Here is a 16160-nt window from a genome sequence, read left to right as displayed (position 1 = left end):
TCTGTTATGTCTTTAAAACAATAAGCTGCACGTATGACGCTCTCCCCCTTACATAAGTTGTTGCATATTCATCCCTCAGCCTTCTAAAGCAGCTCAGTAAAGCTGTCTTGCTTGAAGAAGTCTCCATCTACACACTCTGTTGCATTTGATTTCCTAATATCAGTTTATGATGCATTCAAATGCCTCTCATATGTATGTGGAAAAAATACAAGGTGGGCTACATTTGATTTATATTAGGAGACATTGGCAGGGGTACCAATCCAATTGATAATAATAAAAAAAAATGATTAGTTTAAGTAGACATGGTTCAAATTTTGGCAGGATATAATAGCCACAAATTCCCTCTCTGTTATAAAAAATCTGTGCCTCACTCTTGCCCTTTTGATCACACATTTACCCAAAAATGAGTATTACTTGTTCAACATTTGACTTCCAAAATCTCTCACCCTTCTTAGTAAAACTGATAAAAAAAATAATGAATGCAGTCACAAGAAAGAGAGACAGAGCGAGTGCATCGTCATCATGTTTCACTAAAGGACATCTCACTTGTGACCCTGCTCCCCACCTCCCTGTGTGCCTGCCAATACTTACGTGTACGTTTTTGGAAATGGAGCAGCAATCAATGTCACATCACTCCTCACACATTTTCCACATGCTGTAAGTAAAGACATCCTCCTCCTCAAGAGTAATGTCAAGAGTTAACCCAGAAACAACTTGACTATCATATCAATATCAGAGAAAATACATAAAAGTATCTATTTGATTTAGAGAACAATTAGATAAACAATGCTTTCAAGGGCTTGTAATCAAATAAAGAAAGACGCTGAGACAGTTTGATAAAAAGGATTTGTATTGTTTGTATTGTCAAACTGCACTACTGCATAACATACACAATACAAGTCACTTACTGACTGTACAACATGCCATTATTTCTTCATAATAATAAAAACAGAAGTGATGACTATATTTATGTACACAACTCTGTTAAAAGTTGTCTTTTTTTACTTGTGTCCAGATAAACAGCACTGACAAAAAACAACTATGGTCATCGTCATCTAGGGTCTAAAAAAAACCTTGATTGAAAGAAACACATCGTCAAACAACGTCATCAGAATGAAGAACTGCTCCTGGGAATTTGGTGACAGATGCAATAAATTAAACAAGGAGAACGGTGGAAGTGTTCAAATGTCACCCCTGGAAAAAGTTAGGGAAAGTCCTCTTGAGATGCCACAGTAAAAAAAGGTGGAATCTTCATCACTTTTCCTTCCACGTATCCGTCCATCCTTCCAGTTCGTCTTCAGTACATCCCTGTGGTCTGCAGGAAAACTCTGCCCTCTGAAATCCACACAGAAATTCAGATTCATTCAACACAATGAAACTATTTTCTTACAGAACAAGAAAAAACACCCTTTCACTATTAATACATACATATATATAAAAACATGATTCCATGCAACCTCGGACAAACATCACAATGAAAAGATCTTATTAAGTAAGGCTCAGTTGAAAGTGTTTCTCGGCCCCTGATCCCTGTTTTTGGCGATAAAACTTCCTGGCACAAAGGAACCACATCCTGCCCTGCTGTCTGACAGACAATTCCCCTTTAAATGATTTATTACTGGGTGTTAATTATGCAAATGATGTCCAAACAAACTCGTCACGAGGACAATTAAGACAGCCGTTAATTAGTGGCCAGTTCTCTTCTTGCTTCACTGACATTCAATTAAAAACTGCCTTTGAACAAGCACGCTGTCTGCTACCGCTGTCCTGGCATGAGGTGGGCTGGAAACCGTGCACTCTTTTGATGAGGCCGGGCTAAAGATCACGGCCATTTCTTTTTCTGTCTGTTTAAGACGTTACATGTGGGATTTTCTCATTAATCTGAAGACAATAATGCTGGCAAAATAAATATATTAAAAGGCCTGTCTCCATTAGAAGGGTAGCCTCGGTGAACTTCCTCACGCTTCATTTAATATTGCTCAGTTTTCTCAGGAGCGGACTCCCTGTGAAATCGGTGAAAAGCCTTCCAGTAGGCTGCTCAAGTTAAGCATCAAAAGGTGAAAAAAAATGAATCTGTTCTCCTAGTTCAGTTGAAAGGAAGTAAATACATCTTTTTCAGGAGGTATATCACTGAATTATTTTGCAATTCTTGTACTACAGTTGCCTTTTTTAGCTGTAATTACAGTCATTTTGTCTACACTAATAAGAACAAAGATCCTAAAGATGATGCAGAGCCCTAAAATATGATGCTAGCCATACTTTTAATCTAATACCTCACAGTTTTTAAGAGCTGGACCCTAAGTCAAGAGATCACAGAGTCACACAAAATCCTTTAGAGCAGGGGTTCCCAAACTTTTCAGCTCACGACCCCCAAAATATAGGTGCAGAAGACTCGCAACCCCCACTGTCCCTCAAAGTGATTTAATGTGGCTTCATTTAGCTGGTCTGCAGAATATTAGCCTACCTATATGAGCATGTGTCTGTGTTTCCCATACCTTTATGAATTAACATACTGCTACTGATGCTTTTGATACTTAACTGGTCACTAACCCTAAACTTAGGCGTCATCTGGCAGAAAGAAAGGCAGAAAACTCATTACATTTTATATTTCCAAGGTTTTATTTCAAGTTTAGCTACTATTTTTGTCTATATTTTTTAATATAATGGGTAAAATTTACCATTTTTAGATAACTTTTGTCATTCAACTTTTTTTTATTGTATTATTTCTGTATTTCTTAGTTCACCACAAGTTAACAAATTGTGCATGAGTAATACAAAACCAACAAAGAGAACAAAAAAAATACAAAAAATAAGAATAAAAATAAAATAATAATAATAATAAATAGTACAAACAAAAAGGAAGATACACATAAGAAAATATGGTAAATAAACAAAAATAAATACATATTTTTTGATAACTTAAAAAAAAACCCATTCTGGCAGACATCTCCGGACCCCCCATTTGTGTCTTGCGACCCACACTTTGGGAACCCCTGCTTTAGAGAACAGACACTTGATAAAACATCCTGATTTTCACTTTTTATTTAGTACTAAGTTTGTTAACAAACTAAAAAACAACAGGAAGTTTTAAACTCTACAATAGGATATTCAATGGTTGATTTTTCTGCACTTACAGCAGCTTTCCTGTCTAATAACTGACAGCTTCAAGAATTTAACTGAAGCTGTTTTCAGACAGTGTGTTCGTTTTCTGTACCTTGTACTGTCGCCTTGGAGTCCAGCCTGCTGTCTTCCTGGTTGCTCCCATCCCCGTCCTGGGTCACGGATTCTGTGTGAGGAGGGACTGCTGATGATTGATGGCCTGGAATTTTAGTCATTAATTAATAAGGGCACTTAATAATTGAGAGGCAAATGAACAGTTGAGGCTATGCTGCAGCAAAGTCTGGGTGACATTTATTATGAAAATGTGAATGAAGCTGTATTGTGAGTCAAAACAAGATTAACTAAATTAAAATGATGGCTGGTGGCTGGTGTGTGTATGTGTGTGTGTGTGTGTGTGTGTGTGTGTGTGTGTGTGTGTGTGTGTGTGTGTGTGTGTGTGTGTGTGTGTGTGTGTGTTTGTGTGTGTGTGTGTGTGTGTACCTGTGTGTGTACCTGTGTGTGTGTTGGCAGTGTGAAGCAGGCTATGCTCGGCCTGATCGCGCAGTTTGACCTCCTCCTCCAGAGCCTCCTGTAGCCTCCTCTTGTTCCTCTTCTCCTTCTTCAAGCGCTTCTGGATCAGAACTGAGGAGAGAAGAAGAACGAGGGGAAGAAAAAGGTCTGTCAGAAAAGATACATGTGCATGAAATTCAGATTATTCAGATGCCTCTGTTTCTGTTGATGTGGGACTTAAGTTTATTATACGTCTGTGTGGACCCCCTGCTTCCTAACCTTCCTGGATCTTAATACCAGGAGATTTGATTTTCAGGGATTGTGGGCTTGGAGTGTATTTTGTGCTCTCTTTTTACTTATCCTTTAAGTAAACTTGACTCTGCATGAAATTCAAGGACGTTGACCTGTTTATGAAAAGCATCGCTGCTACTGAGACGATCCAAAGCTCATTTTCCTGCAACGATACCATGTGCATGGCTGTTGTTGGTCCAACTTTCACTGTCCCTTTTCCGCAACAATATGATGTCTCCATGTCTTGATTTTATTCTGTTTTTGGGTGTTCTGTCCTCTTAGAAGTGAGTTAAATCAACCTCATTCAGCAGAGCTATCAGAGTTAAGACATTAAAATCAATCCAGTGCCAGTTTTAATAAATACATGAGCAGAAATAAGAAACCACTTCCAGGTAAAACTATCTAAAATTAACTCTGACAGCTGGGGGTTGATTCTGCTGTTTTCATCTCCATGTGACCACCTACCTCTGTTTTTCTGCTCCATGCTGAGCTGCCTCTCCAGCGTCTCTCTGAGCTCCCTCTCGCGGACCAGCTCCATCTTCAGCTCCGTCCTCTCCAGCTGGTCCTGCTTCTCCTGCGCCCGGGCGTTCTCTATGGCAACCCTCAGCAGACCCTGCTTGGAGACACACAGGCGCACATCAACAGGTTACACACTGAACGTAAAGCGCGGGAGACATCTGCCTTCTTCAGCCACCAGAGAGAACCCTCACTTTAGCTGATCTCCTAATCTTCTGTAAATATTTGCATTTTTATGGCACTTTAACAAAGGGAGTGTGTTTTTAAACTTCAAAGTTGGTGATAATTCCAAATGAGCCACAGTAAATATGAGAGATGAACACCTCACTGTAAGAGATCAAAAAGATTTAAGCTCCTCCTCTGGCATTATTTTAGTCTGATACTTCACTCTGTTGTATAATACCTGGATTTAGTCAGACAGGAAAGGAAGAAATGATTTAAAAAAAGAGATTTTTAACCCACTAATCTTTAGCTACATGTTAAAAATGTAACTGCCATCCTCAAGGGTCACATGAGGTTAAAACATGTCTTTTATTCCTATTGAAAACTAGCCAAAGAGTGCTTTTATTGTGACTCTACTCCAACAAAGACATGTAAAATCTGAGAAGCAGGTCAGTACACGCCCTTCACAATTATTCTACATCCTAAATGTCTGCCTGCTCTGCTATTTACCATTTCAGGAAATCCCAAAGAGTGGCTCATCTCCCTTCCTATTCATCTCAGAGTATAATAATAATAATAAAGCCCCGGCAGAGCCTCACCTGGATGTTCGTGAGCAGGGTCTCTATGGAGGACAAGCCTTCCGGGAAGATAAAGGGAGCGTGGTGGAGACCTGCTGGGAGCTTCTGTCCCGCGGGGTGAGACACCCTCTCACAGCCCTCCCTGCCTGACGGGGGTTTCTGGTAGACTTGTCTATCACAGCTCTCCCTGCTTGTGTGAGTGGCCATGGAGCTTGTGTCTGGAGGGCGAGAGACAGTTTGAAGTCTAGTCAGTAAGGTCAATATTCTTCTGGGTAGAAGAGGCTCGGATTCCTTTGAGCCACACACCTCCATCATAACACAAAAACACACGAATGAGCCTGATGTCTGGGTGTATATAATATCACCCTGAACATGTACAAAGCTGTTTCTTTACAAGACACATTCCCAAATTCTGCTGGTGCAAATACCAAATAGAGCAAACAGCCCCTAACAAACACACTGTTTACCTCTGTTTGAGTAGCGGCTGCTTAAAACTACAATACCCAGCTGTTCCCTTTTGAAAGAACAAAAAACGTAGAGTATAAATTCTATCTGCGACCTGTTTTTAATGTCTTGAACAGGAACGGATGGGCTAAGGAAGAGGAAGTCACAGTGAAGCACAGAGATATGGACTAATGTGTTGTTTGTTTTGCTCTTGTATTGAGATTTTTTGACAATAATTAAAATATATAATACCAGGATGATCTTTTAGGTAGTAATACACAGCAGGAGGCTTTGACACCTTCAAAACAAACACTTCAAAAGGTAAATGTTGAAGTCTTGTGATATTTTCATATCACTTCTTGACTTTGGAGTAGCTTTTCACCTCATAGATGTCAAACGGCTACTGATTTTTACAAAGCAGCTCAAAATTCATCTTCAATTTATGGTTTATACAATTTTGCAGCTTTGTTTTTACCCAATGTTTTCTCTTTATAGCACATTTTATTCATATTATTGATGATTTTGCAAAAAAAACAACTGAAAATTAGTGCACTCACTTCTTCAAAAAACAGGCAATAGGTGCATTTCGACCAAGAGTTCCGGGGTCTTTTAGCCCCCAGAACTACTTTCCCTTGAACTAAAAGATTCCTGTGCCCCCCTTGCTGTCTGCGTTTCGACCGCGGGCTGAAGTCCTGAGTAGATTGTGCAAATCAGGACAGTGACGTATGGAGAAAAACATAATAATTAAATTATATTTTGAAATCTTAATAAATAACTAAACTAGGATGCATTCCCAGGAACTCCCTCTGTGTTTCAACAACTGTGTTAACTCCACAAACACTGTTACGTTCAACCGAAAGTCCCAGGACCTTTGAAAAGTACTACCCCAAAAGCATGGGCTTTTCAGGGGGGGAGTTTATCTACTAAATTTAGACCCTGGTTCCTCCAGTCGAAACGCACATAGTTCAGGGGTAAAGTCCCTAGTCCCGGGGTAAAGTTCCTGTGGTGGAAAAACGCCTAATGCTGTTCATTTGACTCATACTAATCTGCAGTTTCCACCAGCAGATCAATCATGCAAGTTGTATCCTATTAGTTTAAGTCTTTCCATGCATTCATCTGTTGTTAGTCTAACAATATTTAGATCAATATTCCCAAAAAAATATATGACCAATGTTGAATGCAGATTTCTGTATTCATATCTCACTAATGTATTTCCATCATTTCTTGTGAACACATCAAGCCTGATAGTAAAAAGGTGTTTGCACTAATTACCTTGTGTGTGTACACATACGCCAAAGTCCTGGTTTGAGCTTTGAAAATGTGGTTAGCCTTTATTAGATGGCACTCTGCCTATTGATAATGCATCACAGCTTGACATCTCCCGTAAAAACAGCTAAGAAGCTGCATTATGGATGACCATCTGTTTGTAAACCTGAGAACTGCGTGTTCCCGATTCGTGACAGTGGGGGAGAAGAAGATTAGCCGTTTTCTGCATTTTTTTTTTCCTTTTACCCACATCAGGCACTTGCTCGCTCTACTGTCATCCGAGCCACTGAGGACGGAGACATCCTGGGAGTTCGCCGGTTATTGGAGCAGAGACGAGTGTGAACGTGCGATGTGATATCTGGCACTTTTCTCCGTCTGTGACAAATGACAGTGTTTTCTCCACTTAGCTGACCACAGCATCTTCTGCTCCAAATCCACCCACCCTCCCCTTCTCCTCCTCGGCCTCACGTCTTGGCAACTGTCACATTCAAGGTGTTTCACAGATGAGAAGCAGTACCCCCCCCCCCCCCCCCCCCCCCCCCCCTCTCCTCCTCTCTTTTCTCCCTCTTTCTTGCTAAAAGCATTGCTCTGTAGAGAAAGGTAATTAGCAGGTGCTGGCGAGCTCAGCGGAGGGCATCCAACTACACTCCCGTGGCTCACATACAGACACACACACTCACACACACACGCACTCGTAGCCGCTGAAGTGCGCAGTCAGCAGCGTGGGCTCCCCAGGCTCCTTGGATGTGACTGATCCTTTATTGAGTTACTGTTTTACGCCTACTTTACCTCACACTCACACACACGTTTGGCATAAATACACACACACATGCGCACGGCTGCCAGCTCGTTTGATCATTTACCCATCTCCCTAACCAAGGTCACTGTCTGTTTTTCTCTTTTCTCCCAACTTCATCTCTCTTATTCCTCTCCCACCCGTCCCCAGGGCTAATGAACTTCACCACGTGAAGACTGCCAGTCAGCGGAAGAGAACGGGCGGGAGGAGGGGAGAGAAAAGAGAGACAGAGAGAGAATAAAATTCTGCTGATGTTTGGTTAATGGGAGTGAGGTGTCAGGGATGGCCTCTGATCTTTGCTGCATGGATACGTTGTTCAAAGACCACTGAAACAGCACACACAGCCAAAAACTGCATTGCACACGCACACACACACACACACACACACACACTCAGAGATTATCATGCGATGGATTGACAGAGTGACAGCACTGGAGTGCTCTTTGAAACTCTCTTCAATCCTGGATAAACCTCTCCTGTGATGCTGTAGGTCAAATACAAAAGCTGGCAATCCAGCAATCGCACATGTGTTTCATTTGCATGCAGCAAAATCAATTGAGAATCAATTACATAAATGCAATGTGTGATGCATGGCATTCACGTTGCTGGTGCCATCAGTGCTTTGTCAATATGTTTACAGATACCTGACAGCATCTGAAGCCTTACCTGAGAGGCCTTTGTGATTTTCAGATTCGATTACTGAATAATGTGATTCAGTATTAGAATACATTTACGTGTGCACACACAAACTCCCTCTCTCTCTCTCTCGCTGTAGATTTCTGCTGACTGTTTGTCCTTGAGCAGTCCTCATTAAGCTAATGCAAACCTCCCTGACAGAGAGAACCAAACAACTGACGTTGCAGCGCCGTGGCAACGCGGGCCCTAACAACAGGGAGGCAGTCGTTATGCAGATGAGGTCCAGCTGAGAGCGCAGGAGGCCGCCTGGCTCGTTAGGCCGCGGCCCGGCAAATGGCTCGCTAATGTAACACTGCTTCCTGGTCTAATGGAGCCCTGTTTTGTAGAATTATTTGTCTTTGCACGCGGTGGGGAGTGGGGGGGGGCACTGACAGCGAGGAGGAGGAGAGAAGGGGTGAGCCTGTGAATCCTTATCGACCTGTTACTGAGAAATTTCTTTCTTGTCAAAGCATTAGGAAGCCGTCTTCTTTAGAAACAGTGTTAAATAAACTGACACACAGCTGCCACAAGTGAATGATGACTGGATGGATTGACTGGAACCTGTTTGTACTTTATTGATGGACTTTCTTCAAAAGGAATTGATTTGTCTGAGAAATAATCATTACTCATTAATAATCATTAAATCATTGATTAGTGTGACAAGAAATCTTAGAAAACTGCACGTACTTGACCTTTACAAGGAAGCTCACATTGTCTTTGAACCAGTGTCATGTAAGACTAATATAATATCATACTTTAGACATCTAAATGTGTCTTTTAATTTGTGCTGGAAGTAAATTCATCTCAAGCTTTGCAGACATTATAATGTATCTCACCTCTGTCACTGTGGCTCCTCTTGTTTTCCTTGCTGTAATCCAGCGAGGTCACTTCTGTCTCTCTGGCTGCCTGCACCATACCAGGAGAGTGCCCCAGCAGACTGTGACCTGATGACACGCCATCGTCCAGTGGGTCTGCAACAAAAATATAGAAAAAATCTCATTCTCAAAAATCCTTGCATGAGTAATTCATATGTATGTTGTTTGTTTTTTGAATACATACGTGTGCTTTCTGCAGTGCGTTCTGTGTGAGATGGTGAACTTGAAACGCTGCTGCTGTGATTGGATGACATCTGAGCATCCTCCAATGAGGGAGAAGGGGAGGGGCTGCCACGCACTCGCTCCTGACAAACGACGAAACAAAACTTTGATTTGGATGTAAAACTTTGTTTCGAAGATGGAAAGTAGTAGCAACAAAACCCACAAAAAACTGTAACACGTGAAATATGTAACATTAATTTGATATTTTAAAGCGAACTACCTAACCTACATAATAACTGTCATATTTTGATTCCAAATAAAATGACGTTGAACTCTGGATTTATTAATATTTACTGAATGTCAAACCACGAACATAGAAGTCAGACAAGGTTTTTTGGTGTTCAATTTGGTCTTAGGTTCTTAATCAACATTAATAGTTCACAGGTCAAAGTATTTCTTTTTACTGTCTTTCAATCTACTGTTGCAATTTTTAACTTGATTAAAATAAAGTTAGTGATAAAACACATCATATGTCAGATAAAGCTAGTACCACATAAAGTGAATTCTATTAAAGAGGACAGCTGAAAAGAAATGCTATTCTATTTTTTTGCTTCTCCCTCACTCAATCTCTTTTTTTCCTCTTTTTCTTTTCAATTGAGTTATTATTATTCCTTTTTTTTCATCCCCTTTGGTCTTAGAGTTATTTTACTTATTGGTCACTCTTATTATAATATATTGCCACATTAATACTCTTATTGATTGCTCATATTATTATTATTATTATTATTTTTATTATTATTTTCTTTTTTTTGTTCTCCATTTTGTTTTTTTGTTCCTTTTCTCCCCTCTCTTCTCTTCTGTTTTCTCTCTCTCTTCACAAGTGTATAAATGTGTCCTTCCATGTTTTGTAATGTTTGTACTTGTTAGTATGTCTGTATTGACTACATGTTTATACACTAATTGGTGAATAAAAAAAATAAATAAAAAAAATGCTATTCTCCTACGCTAGGCTAACATTAACTAGGTTTTAGCTAAAATAGTTCAGTTCTTTTCTTCTTGATAATGACTGAACATACCTGTTAGTAGTTCAACTTGTTGGGTGATAAACTAAATTTGTATTAATTACAATCAAAAGTTTATTTTGATCTAAAGAGAGAGCTGGGAGTAAGATAAGCTAGGTGCAGCTGTAGCTAAGGCTAGTCTTTGTCCTTTGAGCCTGTAAATAGGGGTTATGCTACCATTTTCACTAGAAAGACAAAATTTTCTCAAAGCTGCAAGTTCAAAAGTTGTGACACCTATGTTGTCAGAGATGGCTTCTACATTTACACCTTAATAAATTGGTGGCTAGGCCTGACCCCGGACAAGAAAAGAGCATTGTTGGCTGGACTTTCGGCTGGAAAAAAAACTAGTTGCCACACGTTGGGAACCTCCACACTCACTCTCTTTCTGAGCATGGGTTCTGACATATTTGGACATTGTTTATTTGGAGTTGTCGATATCCAGAGTCCACGGAGCAAAAGACTCTGCTATACAGGCTTGGTATTAACTTGAAACGAGCCTCTGTGGGTCTCAGGTGTAACATGTAACTGAGGTTTGTAGTTCTGAATCCGGGGAATGGGTGGGTTTTATTTTTATGTATTATATTAATTTATTATCATTATTGTTATCATTATTATTTTATCTTAAATGTGTATTCATGGTATTTGTATATAAACCTTTGTATAGGTATGTGAACATGTATTTTTTTAAATGTCCATATGTCTATCCATACCTTATTTTTAGGGTTATTTTCATTTTATTATATGGAAAGGAAAAAAAAATTAAAAATTTGATCACAAAAAAAAAAAAAACTGGTGGCAATGTTGCCTCACAACAATATTAGCTCACAGTACAACAGCTTACCAGATAGCTTATAGTACAGCAGCTAACAGTTCCATATCTTTAAGGTTAGATTTAGTCATATAGCTGTAGATTTAAAAAATGTTCACGTAAAAGAACAATGTCATAAAACAGACAGACCTCTAGTTTTGTCTTTTCAATCATCAACTACGCGCAAAAGAAAAATGACATCCTTGGACAGGCTGATATTTACCACACATTATGGCATTCTTTGGTGTTTACTGGAAAATTTAAGCTCATTTCAAAAAGCCTCGTAAACTACCTTTGGGACAAAGCCCAGAGTTTTTAAAACAATGGTCTGCATCGTTAAGATTATGACCGGAGACGGTACTTCCTGTGACTGATGAGGACATGCTGTGATGTAACTCTGTGTGAGGGCTGACACGATAAGAAAATTCTGGAAATACATCATCATCCAAAAACTCCTTTAGTTGGACTAAAGAAGGAAATCATTGGACGAAGGACTGTTTGAGGAAGAATGACCAACTTTATTCAAAAGTTTCTGTCTGTATAAAAACGATCGTAAAATATATAAATAGATATTGGATTGGCCGTGAGCCAAGGAAAAACTGATTACATTCTGGTGGTGATCCAGAGCTGCCATTTCCTCCAGTAGTCCAATGAGAAGAAGGATATAAAGTTGATCCTACATTCTTAACTTAATTCAATCATCAAAATCTTAACTCTTACGTAGGTAAAAGTATAAGGAAAATTAAGGACCTTGGGAAGTTTAATTTAATTCTGTCTGGGTTTTTTTCAGAAATATCCAAATGTAGGATGTCTAAGACTATTCTTTATTTTCTTGTATGTCAATCTAAAAGTCAGATTTCATGTTGTGAATTCTTGCGTGTCTCCTCTACATGGAATATTACTAGCTGCTGGTTGGATGCACAGGGCTGATGGGCCTTTGAGTTCACCTTAATGACGGAGGTGGGAGCCCTGGCGGGGGGCTTGGCGTGGAGCTGCGCCATGTTGGCCATGCTGGCCAGCGTGCTCAGTCGGTTCATCTGGCCCATCGCCATGGAAACGGAGGCCGGCGCCAGGCTGGCAGGAATCAGGGGATGTGACATCATCATGAAGGGCAACTGATCCAAAACTAGTGGTTAGAAAATAAATGAAAGTAGAATTAGTAAAAGAGAAGTAATGAAGAATCACAGGAACAGTTGTACAGTTGAGTGAGAGTCTGCTGATGCTGCTCTTATGTTGCAAAGGTCAGAGCAGCAGTTCTGTTCAAAGGCTGTTAAAATGTTACTGTACACTCTCTACAGGCTTGTTCATGAGTGCAGGCGTACAACTTGTGTAAACAGATACATATTTGTGTGTATTAATACATTATTTGTTGTGTCTGTTGTTAGTTTGAGGTTGTGCTTTAATTTTATCTCATCACGTTTCAGTTTTATATGGCTCTCTTTAAAAAAAACATGTTTTCATACCCTAAAACTCAATAAAAATCAAAGGCCACATGATTGTATCTTTTCTTTTTCCTCTAATTTTTGCTTCCATTTCATCAAGCCATTACAACTTCAAGTCTCTCCTCTGCTCAATCCTGTGATTTGATCCAAAAGCGTACAGTGTCTCTGGTTATCTGATGATGTGATTGAAACTGGACACCATGATCATTCCCCTGTGATGTCAGATTTACCTGGATGACTGTTCTGCCTCTTAACTGCAACTCCAAAAAAACGATGCGAGAGTGTGCATATCAGGGGTTTAGAACTGTCGAGTGTGGAAAAAGATAAGCGCAAGGGGAGAGCAGAAGAGGACATGAGCGGGAAACACTTGTCCTGCTCATTACAACACAAAGATGTGAAGACAGTGATGGCCTGAATGTGTTGTTTGGACTCTTCAAATGGTTTCCATGTCACCTGTAAAAGCACAAATTCAGCCTCTGTGGAATTAAGACAAACCAGCTAACTTTTCTTTCTTGACAATAATCCAACACGTTTTCAGCGGTTCAAACCAAAGTCTTATTATCCCGGCCAATCTGTTGTTCACACTCCTCTCTTTAAGACAAGCATCCACTATCTTTTAAGAAAATCCTTCCTCCCAACAGCACCCTAGTGGGTTGTTGCAGTCCCTCTATTCATGAAACAAACAATCCTGTTTTGGGGGGGGGGGGGGGTTGAGGGTGGGGGGAGAAAATGACATAAATATTTATCATTTAATAAAAGGAAAAACAAAAACAAAAGAAACACAGGGAGGAAGTGGAACAAAAGAAGCTGATGGCAGTCCTGGTGCTGGGCCAGCAATGCACGCTGGGTAATTATAAACACAAAGGGAAAAATCTTGGACTGTATTCCACACAATTGTCACAAATAATAGAACGAGTGGACGGAAACAAAAAAAGGCTATCTGAAGAGGGGAGATGAAATAGAACAAATAATGGAAGAAAAGGAGAGAAAGAAAGAAAGGGAGAGAGGAAGAAAGAGAATGAAAAGGCAAAGTTAGAAATAAAGAGTAAGGCGTTGACTTTATGAGTCGAGCCTCGCCGGACATATGTGCAGTGCTTTGTGCATTTGGCAGATTAGTCTCTCACTTGCCCAGAGCAGAAACCAATCCAAACAAAAGATCAGTCTGAATGGAGCTAAATAACCAGATGCTACGGCAATCAACTAGCAGCCAACTCCAAATATCAAGCCTGGGTTAGGAACCAGCCAGCGCTCTACTTTTGTCAACCCCCCTCCCTCCCCAACCTGCTCCAACCCCAACCCCCACCTTTAAATTTCATTTTTACTCCCATTCCCTCCGTCTTCTTAACTCTGTTTTTCCCCTCGCTCTGCCCTCCCATCACTCTCTCTTATGTTTCATTAAAAAACATCAAAAGTCAAAGTGCCTCTCTTATGTTTATCCAAACAAACCATTACTGTAAACAAACAGTTACTGTAAATTTCCCAGAAGATCTTGTTAAATGCAGAAATGGCTGCTCCCCGCTCTTCCCCGGCCCATAAGGTGTCACACTCAGCATTTGTGAGTGTGTGCGTGTGTGTAATCTGAGATTGCCTTTGTAGTGGTTAAAGCTCTGGTAGGGGCCTATCCTTCCCATAAGGCCGTGGGTGGCGGTATGGAAAAAGCACATTGTGTGAATGTATTCGCTTTGCTGGTTTGTGTGTGCGTGTTTGTTTGTGTGTGTGTGTGTGTGTGTGTGTGTGTGTGTGTGTGTGTGTGTGTGTGTGTGTGTGTGTGTGTGTGTGTGTAACTGTGTGTGTTTCCACTTGACTCTATCATTAACAGTGATTAAGCTTTACAGGTTTATAATGGCTCGTGGTTACCATGCCACCTAACTGCACGCAGATGCTGGCAGTCGTAACCGAGTGTATACAATGGTAAACAATGCTAAAGAGTGGGGTTGTTTACAGGCATGGATGAGAGAAAAATTCACTACAAGCACAAACACACCAAAACAAAGCCAAAAACATGAGACACAGAGCTTAAACATAAGTTGATTTTAATTTTGTCTCCTTTGTTAATTCCTAAAAAACAAATGGATAATTTCTTCTTTTCCATCTCTGTCCCTAAACCCTTGCAGCATGTGCAACATAAGTGTGTCTGTGTGTGTGTGTGTGTGTGTGTGTGTGTGTGTGTGTGTGTGTGTGTGTGTGTGTGTGTGTGTGTGTGTGTGTCCCAGGTTGATAGCGTATTCCACACAGACGCTCCATAAGCCCTGTCATCTGTCTAAACACACTGATGTCGCTTTAACCTGTCGATAACAGTGGGGGCGGTGAGTCCGATTTGGTTTGCGTCTGTGTGTGTGTGTGTGTGTGTGTTACAGCCAGTGTGCGTGAACGTGCGTGTGTCTGTTCCGCCATCGATTGTCCGGCATTTGTCGTTTGCATTCAGGATAGTGAATTAGAGAGAAGACTATTGATTTGGCTTCAGCCTCTCATCTTATTCATCTCTCTATCATCCCTGCATGCTCGCTCACGTATGCCGGTGCTCTACTTTTGCTGGCCGCTCTCCCTCGCTGCAAAGCCAGGGATCGTTCGCAGTAAAGGGGGCAATTTTTTAATAACATATGACCAAAAGTTATAGCAGGAAGCTAAAAGGGACTCAATTCAAAATGATGTGATTTTGTGCCTTTCAGAGACAAAGTGACTTATCTGTAAATGAGAGCTCTGAAAAGCAAACGACTTCCTTCCAGTAAATCCTCTTCAAATGTTACTCAGTATGACACAATATGCCATGTTGAGCGTGAGTAATGGAGCTTATTTGGGTCTCTGCTTTCTTGATGTGATGACTAATGTGTGCTAATGATGCAGGCATAACTTTGAGGCTACAGAGCGGATGACCAAGAGGGGTTTTTTTTCAGGACACAACACAAATCCTATTGAATCCTACAATTCTGCAAACAAATAGAAATGGAGTAAAAATTCACACTTATCGGCCTTCAACACGTTCCAAAAAACATGAGTGTTGTTCAAAAATATTTAAAAAGCTAAACTGATCCTTAAAGCTCCTGTGAGGAGTTTTCATTTGGTTATGGAACAGACTGAAATTATTATTGCTGCCTCTTTATGACCTCCAAAATTAGACTTAAATATCAGTAAAAGATGGACTATTTCTGTGCAGTTATTTGTGTTGTCTTTGACCGCTGGCTGGGGGTAGGTGTCCGACAAAGTTACAGACATCATGCACCACAAAGATGCTTCTTTTTTTTAGACATTTTTCACTGCAAAGATTCTCGATGAGTGATACAGTTAACTGTTGAAAGAAAGCAGGATGAGTTTGTTTTGGAAGAATGATACTTTACTCCGTATTGGATAAAATCAGAAAAGAAAAAAACGAGATACCACTTTGTCCACAGGGGGCGCCAAATCAACAAACAACAAAAGTCCCTTGCAGGAGCTTTAAGTTTTGTCTGATCTGACCCAGATGTGCCTTTGTAATTTA

At 40.4% G+C, this 16160-nt stretch overlaps 1 protein-coding gene and 1 long non-coding RNA gene across 5 annotated transcripts in view; one reads left to right on the top strand and one right to left on the bottom strand.

Annotated features, from left to right (window-relative positions):
- Positions 1–832: 832 nt before the first annotated feature.
- Positions 833–16160, bottom strand: part of dachc (dachshund c) — a 28938-nt gene continuing 13610 nt past the window's right edge. The window contains exons 4-11 of one of the 3 annotated variants that reach the window (XM_034682021.1): positions 12191–12369; positions 9397–9517; positions 9174–9308; positions 5178–5374; positions 4366–4516; positions 3613–3741; positions 3215–3286; positions 833–1335 (exon numbers count right to left, since the gene is read on the bottom strand). In XM_034682021.1, coding sequence (XP_034537912.1) covers positions 1298–1335; positions 3215–3286; positions 3613–3741; positions 4366–4516; positions 5178–5374; positions 9174–9308; positions 9397–9517; positions 12191–12369 — 1022 coding nt within the window. In that variant the 3' untranslated portion in view covers positions 833–1297. Of the gene's footprint in view, positions 1336–3214; positions 3320–3612; positions 3742–4365; positions 4517–5177; positions 5375–9173; positions 9309–9396; positions 9518–12190; positions 12370–16160 lie in introns of all 3 variants that reach the window. The other 2 variants (XM_034682019.1, XM_034682020.1) reach the window with 2 other exon arrangements.
- Positions 8559–9713, top strand: LOC117811629. Of its 2 annotated transcripts, none has more exons than XR_004631034.1 (3): positions 8559–8752; positions 9217–9302; positions 9412–9713. It is a non-coding gene; the product is annotated as an uncharacterized LOC117811629 (long non-coding RNA). The 2 variants fall into 2 exon arrangements; XR_004631033.1 differs by having other exon boundaries at positions 9217–9306.

The sequence above is a fragment of the Notolabrus celidotus genome, chromosome 4 (genome assembly GCF_009762535.1).
Source record: "Notolabrus celidotus isolate fNotCel1 chromosome 4, fNotCel1.pri, whole genome shotgun sequence".
In the NCBI taxonomy this organism is placed as follows: Eukaryota; Metazoa; Chordata; class Actinopteri; order Labriformes; family Labridae; genus Notolabrus; species Notolabrus celidotus.
This window is presented reverse-complemented; position numbering and strand designations above follow the sequence as displayed.